This window comes from Herpailurus yagouaroundi, unplaced genomic scaffold, assembly GCF_014898765.1.
Source record: "Herpailurus yagouaroundi ecotype Mexico unplaced genomic scaffold, PumYag 160, whole genome shotgun sequence".
Classification (NCBI taxonomy): domain Eukaryota; kingdom Metazoa; phylum Chordata; class Mammalia; order Carnivora; family Felidae; genus Herpailurus; species Herpailurus yagouaroundi.
In genome coordinates, this window is record NW_024412401.1 from 46,752,004 (window position 1) to 46,772,791 (window position 20,788).

At 53.9% G+C, this 20,788-nt stretch overlaps 1 protein-coding gene across 1 annotated transcript; it reads left to right on the forward strand.

The window, feature by feature from the left end:
* The first annotated feature begins 273 nt into the window (after window positions 1–273).
* On the forward strand, window positions 274–20,460 carry LHX2 (LIM homeobox 2). Its single transcript, XM_040482280.1, has 5 exons — window positions 274–526; window positions 2,041–2,243; window positions 3,240–3,643; window positions 9,310–9,515; window positions 19,549–20,460. The coding sequence occupies exons 1-5, from the start codon at window positions 407–409 to the stop codon at window positions 19,834–19,836; spliced, it is 1,221 nt and encodes a 406-aa protein (XP_040338214.1). The 5' UTR covers window positions 274–406; the 3' UTR covers window positions 19,837–20,460.
* The last annotated feature ends 328 nt before the right edge of the window (window positions 20,461–20,788 follow it).

Here is a 20,788-nt window from a genome sequence, read left to right on the forward strand (position 1 = left end):
GCCGCCTCGGGCAGAGTTTGCGCTCCTGCTTTGCGCCCCGGGCGCTGAAGCCGGGCGGGCGATGCCCGCGGCGTGAAAGCGCCCGCGGCGGGCGCCGACCTCTGCCCTCGGCTTCCCCCTTCCCGGCCCCCCCCCCCCCCGCCCCTGGCCCTTGTGACCCTGGCTTTGGCGCCGCCGCCCAGGCGCCCCGCGATGTAGCTGCCCCTGCGCCTCGGCGGGAGGCGTCCTGGCCCGCGGGCGCCCGGGGCCTGGAGCCCGGCCTGGGGGCGCAGCCGAGCTCGGGCGGGGCCGGGGCCGCGGTGGCGATGCACCGGGCCCGTTAGCGCCGGGAGCGCCAGGCAGCTGAGGCGGGGGGCAAGCCCTCCCGCGGAGGAGCCGCGCCCCCGGCCCCGCCGGTCCCGCCGCGATGCTGTTCCACAGTCTGTCGGGCCCCGAGGTGCACGGGGTCATCGACGAGATGGACCGCAGGGCCAAGAGCGAGGCTCCCGCCATCAGCTCCGCCATCGACCGCGGCGACACGGAGACGGTAGGCGCACGGCTGCGGGGTCGGGGCTGAAAGCTGGGACGGGGCCGGGTCGGTCCGCGCTTCTGCTCTCCGAAGTTTGGGGGCACTTTGGGGAGCGTCCTTCGTGCCGCACGGGACTGGGCGCTGGGGATCCGCGGACAGGATGCAAGGCCCGTAGCTCCCGGCTCGGGGGAAACCCGGCTGCTGGGGCGGAGGAGGGAAACAAGGTTTAAACCGAAATTTCAGACCCCGAGGGTGCAAGAGAGCATTTCTCCCGAAGTGGGAGCGAAGTCCTACCCGCGTCCCGGGATGGCCCTCTTCTCACTACACCGGGCCCCTCTGGTCGCCAGCTCCGCGTTCCCCTCCACTACTCGGCTGTAGCTGCTGGCGGCGCCGCCTGCGGCGCTGGGAAAGGCGAACCAAACGGGAGCACTGGGGCTCCAGCCGGCGTGGGCCGCTCGCGTCCCGCCTCCTGGCAATCGGAGTTCCCTCCCCAGCACAATTTCAGGGGTCCAAGTCTTCTGGGCCAGTGCTTTTCGTTGATCACGCCCCTGGCCTCCTGGCCGACCGACCTGGCCAGGCCAGGCCAGGCCAGGGCTGGGACTTCAGGCCCTGGCCTGGCTCTTGTGGAAGGGGAGTCCATTTGGATCTCCACACCTGGCTTTGCCAGCCCAGCTCCAAATAGCCAGTTCCTCACCTCAGACCTCCCAGAGGGCCAGGCAAGCAGTCGCTATCCAAGTTGGGCCCAGAAGTGACCTTTAGAGGCCAGGCCGAGGAGGTGGGGAGAAGGAGGGAAGCCTCTCCACTTGGAAAGCAAGGGCAGCAGCCTCAGTGCCTCCGGCTTCTGAGTTCTTCTTCCTGGATTAAACTCTCATTCTGTCCTGCACTCGGAGACTTTGAGGGTGCCTCTGCACTCCACTCACCATCTCCCAGAACCCAAGAGGGCCCCAGCCAGTGTGGCCAAGGTAGTGGAGGGGCAGACGTGGCTGCGACCTGTCCTGGCCTAAACCTTTGGCATACGGATCCAGAGATCACTGGGGCTCGGGGCCAGGAACTCTGTGTGTCTCCCGAGAGGAGAGGAGTCTGTGTAGAGAGAGGGGGACTTTTAATGGTCATCTTACCCCTTTTCCTGGGGCCCAGCAGAGTGGCTCCTTTAAGAAACAGTTTTGAGAGAGCTTTTGGAGGGCTTGACTGGAGTAGCCACTGCTGCCCCAGCCCTCAAACACAGCCCAAGCCTTTCTGGGAAAAGGGCAGAGGGGGCAGGAAGGGGGAGAACTAAGGAGGGAGATCCGTCCAGGCCAGCAGCCAGGCCTGGGCCTGTGGCCGGCTTGGGCTGTGTGGGCGGGCCTGGGTTCTGAGCCTCCTCACTATGGGCCTTTTGGGGACGAGGAAGCCACCGCACACCCCGGCGGCCCTCTCCGGGTTTAGGGCTAGCCAGAGCAACCGGGGGGGAGCTGAGGGTGCCCGTTTCCAAGCGGTGGTGAAGTCGCAGGCTGACGCAGGCGCTGCGGTCTCCCGCCTCCCTCCCTCCGCAGACCATGCCGTCCATCAGCAGTGACCGAGCCGCGCTGTGCGCTGGCTGCGGGGGCAAGATCTCAGACCGCTACTACCTGCTGGCGGTGGACAAGCAGTGGCACATGCGCTGCCTCAAGTGCTGCGAGTGCAAGCTCAACCTGGAGTCGGAGCTCACCTGTTTCAGCAAGGATGGGAGCATCTACTGCAAGGAAGACTACTACAGGTACCCCCAACTCAGGACCCTCTGCCTCCCAGGACCCCCTAATCTCAGACACAATCTGACCCGGTCTTCTTGGCCTCCAGTCCCAAGGGAGGGTTCCCCACCTGGGTCCCCCCTTCTCCAAGCCAGTACAAATGGGGTGACAACCTTTTCAAACAGGAATTTGAGGGAACTCCTGGAAAGGTCTGAGAACTATAGGGACCCAGAGTAAAGGGCTCTCTTCTGAGCTTAGACCATAAATAAGCTTGGGTTGGAGGGGGGGGTCTTTGCACCCCTCTCCCTTTGAAGTTTCTTGGGTCAAGCAGAGGGAACAGAAACAGGCAGCACCACCTCCCCCCCACACCAAGCCCAGGCAGCCTGGGCTGGTGTGCGACAAAGTTGGAGGGAGAGCTGGGGGATCAGTTGGGTGCGTTTCCGGGTCTTTCGTGGAGATGGGGGTGAAAGCTGCCTGTAGGGTTAAAGAGCCAGAGTCACTAACAGGCTACAAGTTTCTTGTTTCTCCCCTCTGGTTTAGGGTTAGGGTCTGTTTATATTCCTTCTCTCTCTCTCTCTCTCTCTCTCTCTCTCTCTCTCTGTCTCTTTCTCCCTTCCCCTCTCTCTTTTTCCCTGTCTCTGTTCCCCCCTCCCCCCTGCCAAATTACAAAAGTCTGTAGGATTGTCAGGTACCGGTATGGAGGGCAGGGGTAAAGGTTGAGAAAGGGTAAGTGGGTAGCCCCCCCTCTCCCTGCGTTCCCAAGCAAAGGCTTTCCTGGGGCTTGCCCAGACTCTGGGTAAGGTCGAAGCATTGTGGACATACATATGCTTAAGGGAAACTGTATTTTAGGGTAGGACAAGACCTGGGCCAAAATCTAGTTCCCTCTTTCCCCATCCTCCAACTTAAGACTGGTTCCCATTTTAAGGAGTAGATCTCCCCCCGTGGCAGCAGCGGCACCTGGAGGAGGGATATGGGGGGTACCCAACCGTGTGTCCCCACAGTCCCTCCCTCCATGGTCCCTACAGGCGGTTCTCTGTGCAGCGCTGCGCCCGCTGCCACCTGGGCATCTCGGCCTCGGAGATGGTGATGCGTGCTCGGGACTTGGTTTATCACCTCAACTGCTTCACATGCACCACGTGTAACAAGATGCTGACCACGGGTGACCACTTCGGCATGAAGGACAGCCTGGTCTACTGCCGCTTGCACTTCGAAGCGCTGCTGCAGGGCGAGTACCCCGCGCACTTCAACCACGCCGACGTGGCGGCAGCGGCAGCCGCAGCGGCGGCGGCCAAGAGCGCCGGGCTGGGCGCAGCCGGGGCCAATCCGCTGGGTCTTCCCTACTACAATGGCGTGGGCACGGTGCAGAAGGGGCGGCCGAGGAAGCGCAAGAGCCCCGGCCCCGGGGCGGATCTGGCGGCCTACAACGCTGGTGAGTTCGAGGCGCACCGAGCGCCCCCGTCGGGTTGGGGGAAAGTGCGTGGCTGACCACCGCCTGAAGCCGGAGTGAATCTCAGTGTGATACGCATATGTATATATCACTCTGGGTGCTCTAGTCCTTAGATTCCCCAGACCCTAGGTGCCACAGGACTTAGCAGAAGGGACGTTTAGGCTCCTCGGCTCCAGCCTCCGCGCACTTGGCTGGGGTGGAAGGAGAAGGTTCATTAGAGTCTTGCTGACCCCGGTGCAGGGCCTCGTCGCTGAGAGAATTTTTAGAGGCAGTTTTTTGGTTTGGGCCTCTCCCCCACTTTGTTGGTCCGAAAGCGTGAGGATAGAGAAAGCAAGGAGGAGCCGGCACCAAACAGGCTCTGGGTTGGCGGGGCTGAGGACAGGGAGCTGTGGCGATGGATGAAGGAGGCAGGGCAGCGACGGTCCCAAGAGAAAGGACTGGTGGTGGCCTGGGGTAACTTGCTGGGCCTGGCGTTGGGCCTGTCAGGTGAAATGTACTGAGGGCAGCAGGCTCCGGAAACTTGGGCCCAGGACCCTTATGAACAAGAGCGGGTCACTGTGCCCCGTGGATCCTCTGGCTCCGCCAGGTCTCGATTTTCCCCGGGCTCCTTCCTCGGAGTTCTGGGCGCCAGCGGGGTGCTGGGATGAGAGCGGCGACCCTTGGAGGCCGGCGCCCGGGGATGAGAAGACCTGAGTAGGCCTGGCCTCTCACGGAGTCGGGTGGAGGGCTCATTTCACATTTCCGGCATCTCAGAACCCCAAGCCTTTCCAGGAGAGGCTCTGCCCCCTCCCGCACCCCTCCCCGCTCTGGACAGCTGTGGAGGTTCTGGGGCCCGGCAAATTGAACCGTCAACATCTGCCCGATGTCTGCAAGGCCGGGAAAGGTTTATGACTCCCCGGGCTTCTGAACTAGATAGAGTTTATTTGCAATTATTTTCTTTCTTTCGTTTGCGACAGAATCGGATTCCGGGATTTTGTTTTCTTCCTCCTTTTCCCCTTAGTCTAACGCGCAAGTGGAAACAAAACAAAACAAAAACCCAGGATTGGGGGGAGAGGGCAGCGTGGGGAAGAAGTCAGGGTTATTTTGATCTTTAAAAATCTGAGCTGGCTGGGGAAGAAAATTCAGCCAGGGGCAGGGTGGGGTGGGGGTTGTCCCCTGTTCGATCCAACGAAGTTGCTTGTTGGAAGATGGATGGGTGTATGTGTCTCAGTGTGTGGAGTTGGGAGGAAAACGCAGCCCCCAGTCTGGTAAATGGTGAAGTGGCCGCAGACAGGTCTGTGGCGGCAGATTAAAGATTTGTCGAAGGTTCTGCCGGAGATGCCGGCTCTCAAAAACTTCCATCCTTCATCTCTCAGCACCCTGAAAATAAACTAAATCGGGTCCAGGCCGGGTCCCCCACCCCCCAAACAAAGCCACGTCTATTTATCAAATGGGGTCGGCCCCCAGTAGGAAGCAGCAGGCTGACTCGGCCGCAGAGCGCGTGGGGAGTGGGATCATGTTTTTCTGGGTAGGCAGGTTTGCAACTGGGTTTGGAATTGAAAGGCAGAAGAGTTTCCGAAATTTATTTGTGCTTCTTGCTGCTCTGCCGCCTTCGCTGGCGAGGTCCGGCGGCACCGAGCGAGAAGATGTGGCTGGAGGCTGAGTTTCAAGGGATCTGGCACCACTACAAGGCATTCCCCACCCGTGCCATCTCCTCGGTTTTGGTTTTTTGTTTTTCTTTGACCCTTCTCTCTTCTTTACCTTTCAACTCTCTCGATCCCCCTTTCTCTCTGTCTCTCTCCCTCTGTGTGTTTTTGTCTGGGTTTCTCTGTTCCGGTCTTTTTCTCTCTCCCGGCGCGCGTCTCTGGCCTTGACTCAGGCGGAAGAAACCGCACACGGCGCGCCGGCGGCGGCGGCCGCGCCGCTCGCGTATTCGGGGCTCCCGGGGCCGGCTTGGGAAAAGGGGGCGCCTCCCTGGCCGCGCCGGGCCCAGCCAGGCCTCCCCGGGTCTGGCTGCCGGTCTCCTCCTCTCCCCGCACCGGGCAGGAGAGAAATGGCCGCAGTGTGGGCCGTGGGGCGGCTGGAAAGGGCACCGTGGAGGGTGGAGGGTGCACTGCGGGTCGTGTGTATGGGCAAGAGCGTGTGTGCGTGTTTCTGACCGTTGAGGACACGAGCTTGCTGGTGTGCGTGTCCCACACCCGGGAGCCCAGCTACACCGACCCCTTGCAAAGCCCTTCGCTCTGTGGGCCAGTCCGGTGGCGGAGCGGCGGCACCTTATTCCAGGGCGGCGAGCTCGGGCAGACTGGGGAGGGACGGCCGTCGGTGCGCCCAGCCCGCCGCCTGGGGAAGGGCAGCCAAAGCGGCGGGGCCGGAGGGTCGGAAAGTCCTTCCGGGGCGGTGGCCGCGGCAGCCCTGCTCCGGCTGGGCTGCCCCTCGGGTCCGAGAGCGCAGCCCCGGTCCCAGAGGCAGAAGGAAACCCCTGAGCGGGGTTGCCAGCGGGCCGGGGCGCGGACGAGGCCCGGGCCGCGCACTTTGCGCCGGGGTTTGTAAGCCACGGCCGCGGGAGTCCCGCGCGGACCGGCCGGACGCCCGGGCCTCCCCCAGCCCCAGCTTTTTGTGTGTGTGCCTGGCGGCGTAATTACTGATTTGATTCCAATCCATTATTTAGACAATTGAACCTACAATCTCGTCTTTAGTAAAATGAGGCGAAGTCAGATTTGATTACAGGTTCAGTCCCAGCGACAAGAGCTCGAAACCCGATGGGTTAATAACAGATCACGAGTAAATTATTCATGATTTTACGAGCTCTTTAGCTCCATTGAATCGGCCTAATTGAGAGGAAAAAAAAAAAAAAAAGGAGAGAGAAAGCCTGTTCCTCCCCCTCCCCTCAGCCCCTCGCTCCTCCCCGGATCCGATCTTGGGGAATCTCGACCCGGCCGGGGCGTGGGGAGGGAGGCGGGAGTGAGGGCGCCTGGGGTACCGGACAAATCTGGACTCAACGGCTGCTTCCCGGCTGCTTTCACTCCCCCAGCGCAGCCCCCCCTGCCCGGGCCACTGGCCACCTCGGCCTCCCAATCTTGGGCCAGCTCCTTTTCTGCCCTCCCCTCTTTTCCCCTCTCTCCCCTTTTCGCCACTCCCCGGCCAGTAACGGCTCTGGAATACGCTTCCCCGAAGGGACCTGGTTTCCTTGAGATCCGGGATTCTGTTCCTTAACCTGGGCCCTCCACCACACAGTCCTCCTTTTTTCCCAGGCCTCGCTGTCCCCTCAGGCTCTCTCTGTGTCTTTTCCTGATTTTTTTTCTGTCTTTGTAGCTGTCTCTCTCCGGTTCTCCCCATCTCCACTGTTTCCTTTTCCTCCGTCTCTCCTCTCTTTCTTCCTGGCCCTGTCCACCTCCCCTCCCTCCCCCCTCTCCTTTACTCTCTCTCCCTTCTGTCTGTCTTTCTACCTCTGTGTCTTTCTCTCCTTTCTGTGCCCTTTCTGTCTCCCTCCCCCAAACCACCTCCTCCCGTCTAGGCCGCACTCAGGGCACGTCCCTTGGGTGAATGGGGCGCCGGGGTCCCCACGGAGCTCATTAAGAGCAGCAAGGCCCAGGCGGGGACTGGGCAGAGGGATGGGCCCAGAGATCCCCCGTGGGGAGGCCTGCCCCCCCCCCCCCCCCCCCCCCCCCCCCCCCCGTGGAGCTGGGGACTGGGGGCAAGGAGAGGGTCGCTCCCTGCAGTGGGGGCAGGGCAGTTTCCATGGATTCTGTTTGGAGTCATTTTCTGATCCCTTTTAAATTGCTGGACCCCCGTTCTTCACCCTGGGCGCTCTCAGTGGGAGTACAGCCCTGGTGGGGGACTTGGGTGCCTGGGTGCATGTGGGAAGGGACGCTTAGGAAGTGTAGCCACTTGCTGACAGCTTCAAGATTTGTGACAAGACCAGCATCTTGCAAATTCTTTCTGCAAAGGACTGTTCCCCACCTGAGCAGTGGGTGGAGTAGGTCACCAGGAGATCGGGAGTACTTCTGAAGTGGTTTTGCCAGATAAAATGCAGGACATCCAATTACACTTGAATTTCAGGTAAACAACAAATACATTTTTTAGTGTGAGTATCTGGTGCAGTATTTGAATTTTAAATACATGAGTAATTTTTTAGTGTAATTGTATCCAATGCAATATTTGGATTTTAGGTAAACAGCAAATTAATTTTTCAGTATAGGTATGTCCCATGCAAAATTAAAGCCGTACTAAAAAACTGTTCGTTGTTTATCTGAAATTCAGATTTAACTGGATGTCCTGCATTTTTATTTGCTAAATCTAGCAGCTCTGTTACGGGCATGTGATGGGGCACAAGACATATTCCCAGTTGTCCGCTTTAAGGGGACTGAATTGATCTCCTCTGAGGTTTTCCCCAAACTAAGACTTTACATGTAGGATGGCTGGGGATGTGATGAAGGAATCTTGGAGTTCTTGATGTCCCCATCAGGCACCAGGTTACCAAGCAACTTTCTGAGGCCTTAGGTTTCCACCCCTGTCCCTCACCCCCGTTGCCTTCCAGGCATCGGCAGCCAGGCCCCAGCTGGGCCCCTTCTGGATGGGGACCGGCTCCCCAAAGAGTCGTGCGTCATCTTTGCCTGCCTTTGTGGCGTGGTGGAAGGAAACGGGCAAGGACTGCAATACTGAATCTAGGCTCAGCCCTTACCAGTGGTGTGGCTGTGTACACATGGCTTCATTTCCCTTCGCAGGAGTTTCCTCATTTCAAAAATGGGATGAAAAGCAGTAGCCACCTCTTGGAGCAGTAGTGAAGGCCCTATGATGTATGTAAAGCCAAAAGCATACCCTCGGTGTCAGATACATGTCAATTTCTTCCTCCAACTTCCTTCTGTTTCGGGTTAGAATCCTACCACTCCGTGAGATTTCTAGAGATCGCTTAACCTCTCTGGCCCCTTCAGCCCATTTGTGTAACTGGAAAACAAGTACTTCCCAGGGCAGTGGTGAGGATGAGGATTAAACTGCGAGATACAATTTCCGACCTTAGCCCAGTGCCGGCGGCCCAGTGTCATCCAGAACTTCTGGTTTGGGGAACCGATGAGGGTGAAATCAAAGTGAGTGGAGAGATGTCAGTCAGTCATCCACTTTCAGGTGCCGGGTGCCGACACTGTCGGGGGGAGACAGCCTCCCTCCTTAGAGAGTGCAGGGGGAAACAGGAAGAGTGTGGGCCCAGGAGTCCTGAACACTGCTCTGTATTCAAGTCAAGTGACTCCCGTTTCTAATCCTCAGTTTCAACGTTTGTAAAAAGGAGGAAATAATGCTAGGCTCTTAGAGTTGTTTTAAGGATTCGGTGAAAATATATAAAGCCTTTACGCACATCATCCATCTGGAGTCGAGTAGCCATCAACAAGTTGTAGCTGTTGGTTGTTATTATTCTGACACGATGGCACAGAATGGTTTTTGGATTCTCTTAGAGCTGGGTTTGAATCCCGCCATTTCCTAGCTGAGTGACTCGGGCAGGTGGCTCTCGGGGAGCCTCGGGCTCTCCTATAGATCTAGAAGATGGGGATAATATTTTCACCTCAGCGCGGTGCAGTTCCCGCTGTGTGGTCCTGAGGCTAGAAACATTTGGTGGCAGGTGGGGCGGTGTAGGGGGCAGGTCAGGAGGTTCACCCGCCGCCTCTGCGTCCCCTCCCCAGCGCTGAGCTGCAACGAGAACGACGCGGAGCACCTGGACCGCGACCAGCCCTACCCGAGCAGCCAGAAGACAAAGCGCATGCGCACCTCCTTCAAGCACCACCAGCTTCGGACCATGAAGTCTTACTTTGCCATTAACCACAACCCCGACGCCAAGGACTTGAAGCAGCTTGCGCAAAAGACGGGCCTCACCAAACGGGTCCTCCAGGTCAGCTGGGCCGGGACAGGGGATGAGGGCGGGGGCACCTGGGGCCTGCAGGGCCTGCGGCCGAACCCCGAACCCCGTAGCTGCCATGGGCTTTGGAAGGACCTTCCATTCTATGTGTGCCCTTCTCTTTGTCACTCTCTACCCTTTCTCCACCTCCTCAGACTCTAGCTGTATTTCAGGGATTTTTTTTCTTTCTAACTTTTCCTCTTCTCTTCCAATTTTTGTCTAATCTTTCTATTTTGTGTATGCGTGTCCCTCTTCCTCTTTGTCTCTACACTCAGCCTCTTTCTTTCTTGTAAACACTTCTTAGTTGCTCTTTATTACTAGAGTGACACTCAAATATGTTCACGTAGTAAAAGGTTCAAGCATTTCAGATAAACCCAGCGCATCCCAGGATGGCTGTCCAAGCTAATTGCTGTTAGCTCTTTCCTCCTTCTGCTTCTTTTCCTGACTTGCCGTCTCCAGTTTCTCTTTCTTTCTCTAGATTTTTCTTCTGTCTCTTTGTTGTTTCTTAGACTCTCCCAGAAGCAAGGTTGGGGGGGGGGTTGTGGGCTGATCCCCTGGGTGGGCCCGGGAGGCTCATCTGCCTGCAGGGAGCTGGAGGCAGATGGGCACCTCTGAAACTGCGCAGAATTGCACTTGTATGTGAGGGCGCTTTCCGGATAGAGGATCCAGAGCTTTCCCTATACTTTGAAGGTCCCGTCCCTACCTCAGAGACGTTAAGAAGCCCAGTTTGGGGAGTCCCAGGCTCCTGTTTGACCCAGATTCATGGCAGGGATTTGGAGTAGCACTTCTCAAATCTTTAGCTCTCCCTGTTACTCGTTTCACAGTCCTGGGCAAATCATTTAACCCCTCTGGGCCTCAGTTCCCTCATATGTGAAACGGACGCAAGAAATTATCTTGCTGCAGGCTTATTTAAGGAGCCATTGAGATGAGGAGGTGTCCACCACGGTAGCTGACACGTATCTGCTCAGTGGATGGTAGCTAAGAATAACATGAGCTAGGTTAAGAAGTCAACTGGTATTAAGTAGGAGGAGCGATTCTTCTGGTCACTGGACTTCAGTTTCCCCATCTGTACAGCGATAAGGTGGGACAGCATCTTTCTTTATAGCACAATGTAACCAGTTTATTCTTTAGAACCTGTGGCTGTGGGGAGAGCAATTTACATTTGGGGGGGAGGAAATTGAGGGAGGAAGATCTGACCAGAGTCTCACAACTGGAGGGGAGGTACTGAGATTCAAGTCCAGGCCAGTCTGATCTCCCCCTCCAGCCCCAGGTGGTTGGGGACTTAGGGCTGGGGGACTGCAACACTGCGGGGCGGGGGGGGGGGGGGGGGGGGGTAGGTAGTGAGAATGACGATAATGGAAACCAAGGGCTGCGCAGTCACCCTAAGATCTCCTGCGAGTCTGTCATGGGGAGGGGGAAGCTTTTTGGGTGTGATGGCGGCGGCGGGATGGACTGTGACTGGGGCGCTGGTTGGTTGATTCCTGTAGTGGGGCCTGCACCCCTGCGCAACGCGAGGGGAGCCCGTCTCTGGAGGGCTCAATGACGTACCTGAGGGAGTTGAGTGCTGGCCAATGGGGCACCGATGCGCCTCTCTGGGCCCGCCCCCTACCCCGGGGCTCCGCTCCTTGTGGGACGCTCCCGTCCTTGCGTCCCTTTTGTCTGAGGGGTCCCTCTGGCCTGGGCTTGAGAAGGGGTGAGGACGTTGCTGCGCCTGACTGGGTCTCAGATTCCCCCTTGTCCATTTCCCTTGGACTTGACCTTCTTGGGTTAAGTCTGGGGACCCTTCTTGGCAACCCCCCCCCCCCCCAACACACACACCGCCATTCCTCAGCCCTGGGTGAATCTGGTCATCAGCCTCTTCTCTGGTTATTAGGATACTTTGTCCCTTCCCCTCTCTAGAGCCCCTTATGGCGTGTTGGTGGGGGCCATTTGGTGAATCAGGCCAGGACAGGAGCAGGCACTTGGAGTCAAGCAGAGAGCTCGGTTCAGGAGGGCCTCGGTTCAGTTCTGTCCCTCTACTCACTCACTGGCTGTGCATTTTAAACAAATTAGTTACCCTCTCTGAGCCATAGCTTTCTCACCTATATAATGGGCACCATTAGGACCTATACCTCTCCCTGTTATCCTGACTAAATGATAGAGACTAAGTGTCCATCGTTGAGTCTGAATCCGCATAAGGAGCCACACTCTGCTGGCCTTTGAGGCAAGAGGCTTGGTTACCTGATTTAGGAACAAATCGGATTTCCAGTATCGTTGTCTCTCATTCTTTCATCTGGCCAAATATCTATTGGCACCTTGGGGTGCCGACATCTATTGGCCTTGGAGACACAGAGATGAATGAACCACAGTCCTGGCCCAGAAGAAACTCACCTATTAGCTGTAGAGACAGACCCACATTCGGTTTCTCTGTAGTGTGATCAGTTGGGAGGGGCGTTCTGTTGGAGACCAGAGGAAGAACTAACTGTTCTTTGTTTAAGGGAAGGTTCACCAGAGGGACCTGGGTGAATGCTTGCCCTGAGCCTTCCTCCCCTACAATCCCGAGCCAGGCCTGCTCACACCTGTGTGTCCCCTCTACCATGGGGACTCAGAAAAGCCAGGGACATGGAACTAGCTGAGAGAGAAGAGCACGGACAGTCATGGTGGGTCTACCGATCAATGAATGTTTGAGTGCACTACTGTGTGTCAGGCACTTTGAAAGGCCCGTGAAATACATTTGCTCATTGAGTTCTCACTGGTAGGCATCATGATAACCTCCTCCCCACTGCACAGATGAGAACATTGAGGCCCAAATGCTTTCCACTTGCCCCAAGTCATACTTTGCTAGTAAGTAGCAGAGCTGGACCCAAATCCAGGCCTGTCTGGTCCATGGATGTAGCTCTTTCTCCACTAAGCCAACCCGGCAGTGCCCGCTCCTGAGTGGGAGGATCATGTAGGGCCCGTATGTTGCTGGGAGTGGGGGCGTACCAGACCACTTTTCTCCCTCTTCTCAGACATCCATGTCTCTTGCACTGATCCTTAATAGTCCCTAAAGCACAACTGTTCATGATTATGCAGCAGTTTGCAAAACATTATCTTTCCAGCCACTCATCTACCTTCCCTTAATGTTTTCCTGCCCATGTTACAGATGAGAAGCTTAAGAAGTAGCGAGATGAAGTGATTTGCTGGAGGTCTCAGGAGCCAGGCATTGGCAGGGTGGGGCTCTCTCCCAGGGGTTCTAACTGCTGCTGGGCCAGCTGGGGGAGGCGGGGTGAGGGCAGTTTGGGCCAGGCAGGTGGTGGTGTGGCTTTGGAAGGTAACAGAGTGGTTCAGATCCTTTTGGACTTACCAGCAGTGTGATTTAGGCACTTTAACATCTCCTCCTGGAGCCCGATTACTTATCTACGAAACGAAGGTAATAATAGTTTGTATCTTGAGAACTGAGGATGGAGAAGGCGTTGGCAGCGTGCTGCCTGCTACAAAGTAGGTGCCCATGAAATGGTTCCTCATCACTTGTCTGCACCAGCTTAATGGTACTAGGCCTTGGGGACCCCGTGGAGGTGGTGGTCTACCTCCACCCTTTGGAGAGAGTCTGTGTGGCAGGGACAGGTTGAGATTGAGGCTGTGTTCCCAGAGGTCGGTGATATAGGGTGTGTGTGTGTGTGTGTGTGTGTGTGTGTGTGTGTGTGTGTGTAAGTTTTCTGGGCTGTTCCTGGATCTGTAATGCAGAAGCACCATCAATATGGGAGGCCTGGGATGCAGTAACCCTGCTGGAATTTGGAGTCAGTTGATGTGAGGTCCAGGCTCAGCTGTCTCACCTACTTTCTGAGCAATATTGAGCAAGTGACTTAACCTCTCTGGGCCCCAGCAGCCTCAGCTATAAAATGGAGACGATACTAATACTCACTGGGTGTTTGCAAGGAGCCAATGAGATGACTTCAAGTGTAATGTATAAAGTACAGATTAGGGGGGCGCCTGGGTGGCTCAGTTGGTTGAGCGTCCGACTTTGGCTCAGGTCATCATCTCACAGCTCGTGAGTTTGAGACCCGCGTCAGGCTCTGTGCTGACAGCTCGGAGCCTGGAGCCTGCTTCACATTCTGTCTCCCCCTCTCTCTGCCCCTACCCCACTCATGCTCTGTCTCTCTCTCTGTGTCAAAAATAAATAAAAACATGGGGCGCCTGGGTGGCTCAGTTGGTTAAGCATCCAACTTCAGCTCAGATCATGATCTCACGGTCCGTGAGTTCTAGCCCCACGTCGGGCTCTGTGCTGTCAGTTCAGAGCCTGGATCCTGCTTCAGATTCTGCATCTCCCTCTCTCTCTGCCTCTCCCCTGCTCATACTCTGTCTCTCTATATCAAAAAATGAATAAATGTTAAAAAATAAATAAATAAAAGCATTAAAAAAATTTACAGTTAGGGAGGACTTCACACACACTTTTATACAGTAGGGCTCAGTCAACCTACCTCTCATACACAATAAAAAAATTTAATTATCTTTATTTTGCAGATGAAGAAACTGAGGTTCAGAGAGACTAGGACCCTAGCCCTAAGTCCCACAGCTAGTAAGTGAGGAAGCCAGGAGTCGAGCCTAGATCGGTCTGATTCCACAGCTCTTTCCAGCATCGCCCAGTGTAGGGCTGTGGCCCTCCCGCCTTGGGTCTAGCTGTAGAATGCAGCGGTACAGGTGGAGAGAAGGGAAGGGAAGGGGCGGGTCATAGATGCCATGTCTTGGTAGCAAAGCATGGATCCTGCTCTAAAGCCGTAAATGCATAAAAAGTGCTCAAAATTGTCATCACGGCACGGCCACCACAATTCTCACATTCTACCAGCGGGCGAGGTCACTGGGAGAGAGAATGGTCCCTTGGACAGAGGTCCACGAAGGCCTTAAGCTTTGTAAATGCTTGCAGACCTTCCCGCAGCACATAGATGTCCGTCTGAGCAGTCCCTCTTCCTTCCTGGGGAAGGGTCAGGAAGGCAGAGTAGGCCAGGCTTCGGGACAGGGGAGGTGAGCTGACTGATTTGGGTGGCTGAAAGTCTCCTTAGGGCTTCCCGGTGTGACTTTGGCAGAAAATATATTTTAGCCACCAACAGCTTAAAAACATTCTTCAGATGACTGGTTAGTGGTCACTGACTTGTGTGAGAACACAGGAACCGAGAATGCTAGCTTTTCTCTGGCCACCCATTTGTTCAACAAATACGCTGACCTTCCGCCATGTTCTGGGTGGGGTGTGACCCAGACAGTGAATGGGACCCGCTGGAGCTGGAACTCCAATCCAGAAGGGAGACAGATGTACAACAAAGAATTGCAAATGGCAATCGTGTTAGCACTCACTTGTGGGGCGCCCGTGTGGCTCAGTCGTTTAAGTGTCTGACTCCTGATTTCGGCTCAGGTCATGATCTCTCGGTTCTGTGAGTTTGAACCCACCTCGGGCTCTATGCTGACAGCGAGGAGCCTACTTGGGATTCTCTCAGGTTTTTTATTTTATTTTTTGAGAGACAGAGAGAGACAGAGCATGAGCAGGGGAGGGGCAGAGAGAGAGGGAGACACAGAATCCAAAGCAGGCTCCAGGCTCTGACTTGTCAGCACAGAGCCCAACACGGGGCTCAAACCCATGAGCCGCAAGATCATGACTTGAGCCGAAGTCGGACGTTCAACTGACTGAGCTACTGAGGCCCCCCTCAAAGTAAATAAACTTAAAAAAAAAATAATGTTAGCGCTCACCTTGTAAAGCACTAATGAGTTACTATGTGTGAAATGCTTGAAACTCTCCTTAGACAATGCCTGCCACTTAGTGAGTGAATATTATTTGTCGTCATTACTTTCTTTATGAAGTTGCTGTACCAGAGGACAAATTCTCTCTCTCTTTTATTTAAGCTTTTGTTTTTAAGTAATCTCTACACCCAAAGCGAGGCTTGAACTCTCAACCCCGAGATCAAGAGTCGCACACTTCACCGACCGAGCCAGCCAGCCGGGCTCCCCAAGACATAGCCTCTTTATTCTTTTTTTTTCTCATATAACATTCATCATAAGACATTACCCCTGCAACTGCATGGAGTGTCTGTGTCATGATTTCCACTTGCCCCATCTGGTTGGACACTTTGCACGCGGCCACTAGTTGATGTTATTTAAAAATACCACAATGGAAAAATGAAATGTTAATAAAGCCGGGGGGGTGGGGGTGGTGGGTGGGAGGGGGAGCGGTGCCCGGCTGGCTCGGTCAGTGGAGCACACAACTCTTGATCTCCGGGGTTGTGGGTTTGAGCCCCACGTTGGGTGTGGAGATTACTTAAAAATAAAATCTTTTTTTTTTTTAATGCCACAATGGACATCTTTGGGCATAAAGCTTTTGTCGTTGGGCTGGTTCCCTTAGTGACCCACAAAGGGATTTGTGAGGCAAAATGGGTTTTCCACTTACTCCCTTGGTCCCCTTGATGAAAGAATCTTCAGGAAGGGAATTTGTGAGTCAAAACACAGCATGCAGGGCCAGTGGGTGCCTGAGGAGGGGCATGCGGTAGTGTGGGCTTCTTCATTCACCCAGGACTTACTGGGGGTCCCCTGGGCACCAGGCGAAGGCACTCCTCGTGGATGAAGAAAAGGGGCTGCCGGTTTAAGAAGACGGGTGGGTGGGGCAGATCATCTTGCGCCTGCTGGAAATCCCAGACTGTCAGAACCCCAAGGGCCATAGAGGTCATGAGGGGGTGGTCCGACCCTCTTGTTGTGCAGGTAGGGAAACCGAGGCAGACCCAGAGGTAAGGGACTAGCACAAGGTCACTGGACTGGTCAGTAGCAGAACCAGAACTGGAAGCTGCAGCTGGTGCTCTGTCCACCTCGCCACAGTTGCTTTTGTGCTCATTCACTCATTCACTCACTCATTCATTCATTCATTTATTTGCTGACTCAGGATCATGTGGTAGGGAGCGTATGGACTTAATGGCAGATATTCCTGGATTCCAGTCTCAGCTTGGCCTCTGTGTGACCTTGGGCAAGTGACTTCACCTCTCCGAGCCTGTCTGGTTTCAAATCTGTAAAGTGGGGATGCTTGGCTTATCTTGAAGATAACCTACGACTGCATGTTAGAGGGTGGCATGGTGTCTGGGACATGGTGGTCCACAAATGTTATCTATCATCATTGCTATTCATTCAATGCATATTATTGAATCTTAGTCTTTGCCGGTCCCTGTACCACATCCCAAGGACACGAAGTGGACTTAGACAGGGGGCCCTGCCCCAGCAAAACGCTCGGGAGGGGACTTTGTAAAATGGTCGGGAGAGAATTCTGGCGAAGCCCCGCTTCAGGTGAAAAACACAACACCAAACCCCACAGCAACCCGGCTTCTAGTTGAGTTGTTGATTTTCACCCACCAGGTTTCCAGCGCCTCAGATTCAGTAAAGCAGAGAGGGCGGTTGTGGAAGATGGTGTCATTGTTTACACATCACTGTTAGGGGCAACGCAGGAGAAAGAGCAAACAGCTGGCAGCTAACTGGTTCCAGCCCTTCCCGAGGGCTTAGAGCCCTGGACCTGGGAGCCGTGCACCCCACCCCCGGGGCTCCCTGCTCCAGCTACTGCTTGGAGAGAGACACACAGGCCAGGACCGAGGCAAAGGGTGGCCCCAAGGCTCTCGCCTTGTTGGAGGCTGTAAGACTTTGGGGAAGTCGCTTCCTGTCCCTGAGGGCCTCTGCAGACTTTATCCATTTTACCATCGGCCATTCCCGGGGCTAGCGAGACAGTCTCACCCCTGCAGACTTCTGCAGGCTGGGCAGGGAAGGATTCCCTACCCTAAGAGGAGCACGTTGAGGGTGGTCTTAGAAGCACTATACTTATCTGCAAACCTCTAGAAGAGGTGATGGGCTTGCTTTGGGCAGAAGGCCAGGGGAAAATGTGCTTTCTTCCCGGGAAGATCCAGCATGCTGGGGAAAGAGCTTTATTTCCTGACTTCACAGGGTCCAAGTCTCTCTCCTTACCCCAGGATTCTCCTGGATGTGCTTTTTAAATGAGCACAAATCTTATCAGGCAACTAGAAAGGCTAGTTTGACACCATAGGCCCAAGTCGTGGGGTGGTCCCCAGGGGAAGGTGGGGCCAGGGGTGAGGTCTTCCCACCCCTGCCTGAGACACTGGGAAGACAGGCAGATGCAGGCACATCTGGAAATATGCAACTGGACACCCCAGAATCCGTAGAATTCTCTAAGGCCCTTTGTTTTATGGGGAGGCTTCTGGCGGGTGTTTTTCTCATGCAAAGGGAAGTGAAGGGGCCCAGCCTTTCAGGCTTTTTTCTTTAGGAGACACAACTCCCCCCCCCCCCCCGCCCCCAAGCCCCACGGTGGCCTGGATTTCCTAGGCCTCTCTCAAAGTACTCTGAGGACCTCTGGGTACAGCTAGATCTCTCTGTGCAGTTAGACAGGTGGTCATAGTTGGGGGATGGGGTGCCGTGGAGATGAGTTTCCACACATGTCTTCCTGAGAGCGAACAGGCTTGTGTGCAAAGGTATGGGCGTGGATGGGGGTGTGTGTGTGTGTGTGTGTGTGTGTGTGTGTCTGTGTGTGTGTGTCTGTGTGTGTGTGTCTGTGTGTGTGTGTGTGTGTGTGTGTGTCTGTGTGTGTCTGTGTGTGTGTGTCTGTGCCCAAGGAAAAATGAAAATAAACCCTTATTCTTTTTCTTTGGTATTCTTTTCATACCAAGCTCAGTTCTTTTTAAAAAAATTTTTTAATGTTTATTTATTTTTGCAAAAGAAAGAGAGAGAGCGGAGGAGGGGCAGAGAGAGAGAGAGAAAGAGAGCAAGCGCAAGCAGGGAAGGGGCAGGGAGAGAGAGAATCCCAAGCAGGCTCGACACTGGTAGTGCCATGTGGGGCTACAGTCCACAAACCATGAGATCATGACCGGAGCAGAAAACAAGAGTCAGATGCTTAACCCACTGAGCCACCCAGGTGCCCCTCTGTTGCCTGCTTAAAGGTGACTTTCAAGGGGGAAAAAAAAATCTCTCAACCATTGTGAACAATGATCAAGATTTGATTTGTGCACATCTTCCAGAACAGTGCTGTCAAATAGAAATGCAACGTGAGCCACGTATGTAATTTTCCATTTAAAAATTTTTTATAAAAAAAAAATTGAAAAAAAAAAGGGGGTCATCTGGGTGGCTCAGTCGGGTAAGTGGCCAACTTCAGCTCAGGTCATGATCTCATGGTTTGTGGGTTCGAGCCCCACGTCAGGCTCTGGGCTGACAGCTCAGAGCCTGGAGGCTGCTTCAGATTCTGTGTCTCCCTCTCTCTGTTCCCCTCCTCTGCTCGTGCTCTCTCTCTCTCAAAAATAAATAAATGTTAAAAAAAAATTCTTAAATTTTTTGAGCAGCTACATTCAAAGCACAAAAATAAACTGATAAAATTAATTTTAAGAATATATTTCATTTAGCCCAATATATCCAAAATATTATCATTTCAACATATAACAGGTAGAAACATTATTACTGAGATATCCTACCTTCTTTTTTTCATACTGAATCTTCCAGTGTAATTCTGTGTTTTCATCTACAAGGAGCCACTTTTTGGCTAGTCATACTTTTTTTTTTTTTAAGTTTATTTATTTATTTTGAGAGAGAGCGAGCACAAGCAGGGGAGGGACAGAGAGAAGGAGAGATAGAATCCCAAGCAGGCTCCCCGCCATCAGCACAGAGCCCTATGTGGGACTCGAACCCACAGAACCATGAGATCATGACCCAAGCTGAGATCAAGAGTCTGAACATTTAACCGACTGCACCATCCAGACGCCCCCTAGTCATACATATTTCAAGTGCTCAGTAGCCACCTATGGCTAGTGCCTACCATGTTGTTTAGCTCTAGAACCTTCTAACAGAAAGGGAAACCCAGTAATAGCCAATTAGGGCAAAGGCAAATTTTATTTTATGAAGAGCAAAATATTACCAGCCCAATTTTTTATCCGCGGCCGCGCCCCCCCCCGAAAACCCAGATTAGCATCCCTGGGGAATGCTCTGCTACTCTCCAGTCCCTGCCTCTCTTCCCCTAACCAGTCCTTCTCTCTCTCTCTCTTGCCCCACACAGGTCTGGTTTCAGAACGCCAGGGCCAAGTTCAGGCGCAACCTCTTACGGCAGGAAAACACGGGTGTGGACAAGTCTACGGAGGCAGCGTTGCAGACCGGGACGCCTTCGGGGCCAGCCTCGGAGCTCTCCAATGCCTCGCTCAGCCCCTCCAGCACGCCCACCACCCTCACAGACTTGACTAGCCCCGCCCTGCCAACTGTGACGTCAGTCTTAACTTCTGTGCCTGGCAACCTGGAGGGCCACGAGCCTCACAGCCCCTCACAAACGACTCTCACCAACCTTTTCTAGTGACTCACGCCCTCCCCACCCCCCGCCCCCCCGCCCCACAATTTCTTTAAAAAAGAAATTATCTTTAGTTGAATTCCAAGTGTATTTTAAAATAGAGGCTTTGAGCAACTAACTAACCACATTTTAGGATCTCGCCTGGAAACAGAGGAAGAAAAAATTATGCGTCCGGCTAATGCAGCGGTGTGGATTGAGGAGTTACTTGGAAAATCTATCTGCAACACAACATTTGTGTCACTGTACAGTTTTGTGGACTGAGCGAGGAAAAACAACAAATAATTTAAGTTGGCTAGAGCTTCTGTATTTTCAAAGACTGCCACGTGCCTTAGGAATACTGTTTTATGTCCATACTTTGGATGACTTGTTCATTTTTCTCTCCCTCTTTTTCTCTCTGTATATTTATGACCAGAGCAAAAATGCAAAAAAAAAGACAAAAACAAAAACAAAAACAAAAAAACACAAAAAAAGTTTGTTACTTTGAATAGTCCTAAAAAAAGAAAAAAAAAAAAAGAAAAATCAAACCCCCTCCAACGGTCGCTTTGTTGTTTTAGAATTTTAAGGTGGAAGTCTGTTCGAATATCAGAATTTGTAAAATCTAACCAGTAATAAAACCACTTATTGAAACTAGTTGGTGTCACTGCCGTTTAGTTGGGAGCGAAATTCACAGGACTTAACCGTCTTACTGAAGTCCAGACATATATCCGGGGTCTACCCTTATTTATCTATAATATTTATTTTTAATGTGCCAGGCTTTGGGATCCCAGAAATTTGGATCCAGAGAAGAAGTCCGTACAGGCCCTGCCATCAAGGAATTTAGAGTGGAGGCAGAGACAGAAGAGATCATCTTTTTTTTTTTTTAAGTTTATTTATTTATTCATTTTTGAGAGAAAGCGAGCAGGGGAAGGGCAGAGAGAGAGAGAGAGAGAGAGAGAATCCCAAGCAGACTCCGTGCTGT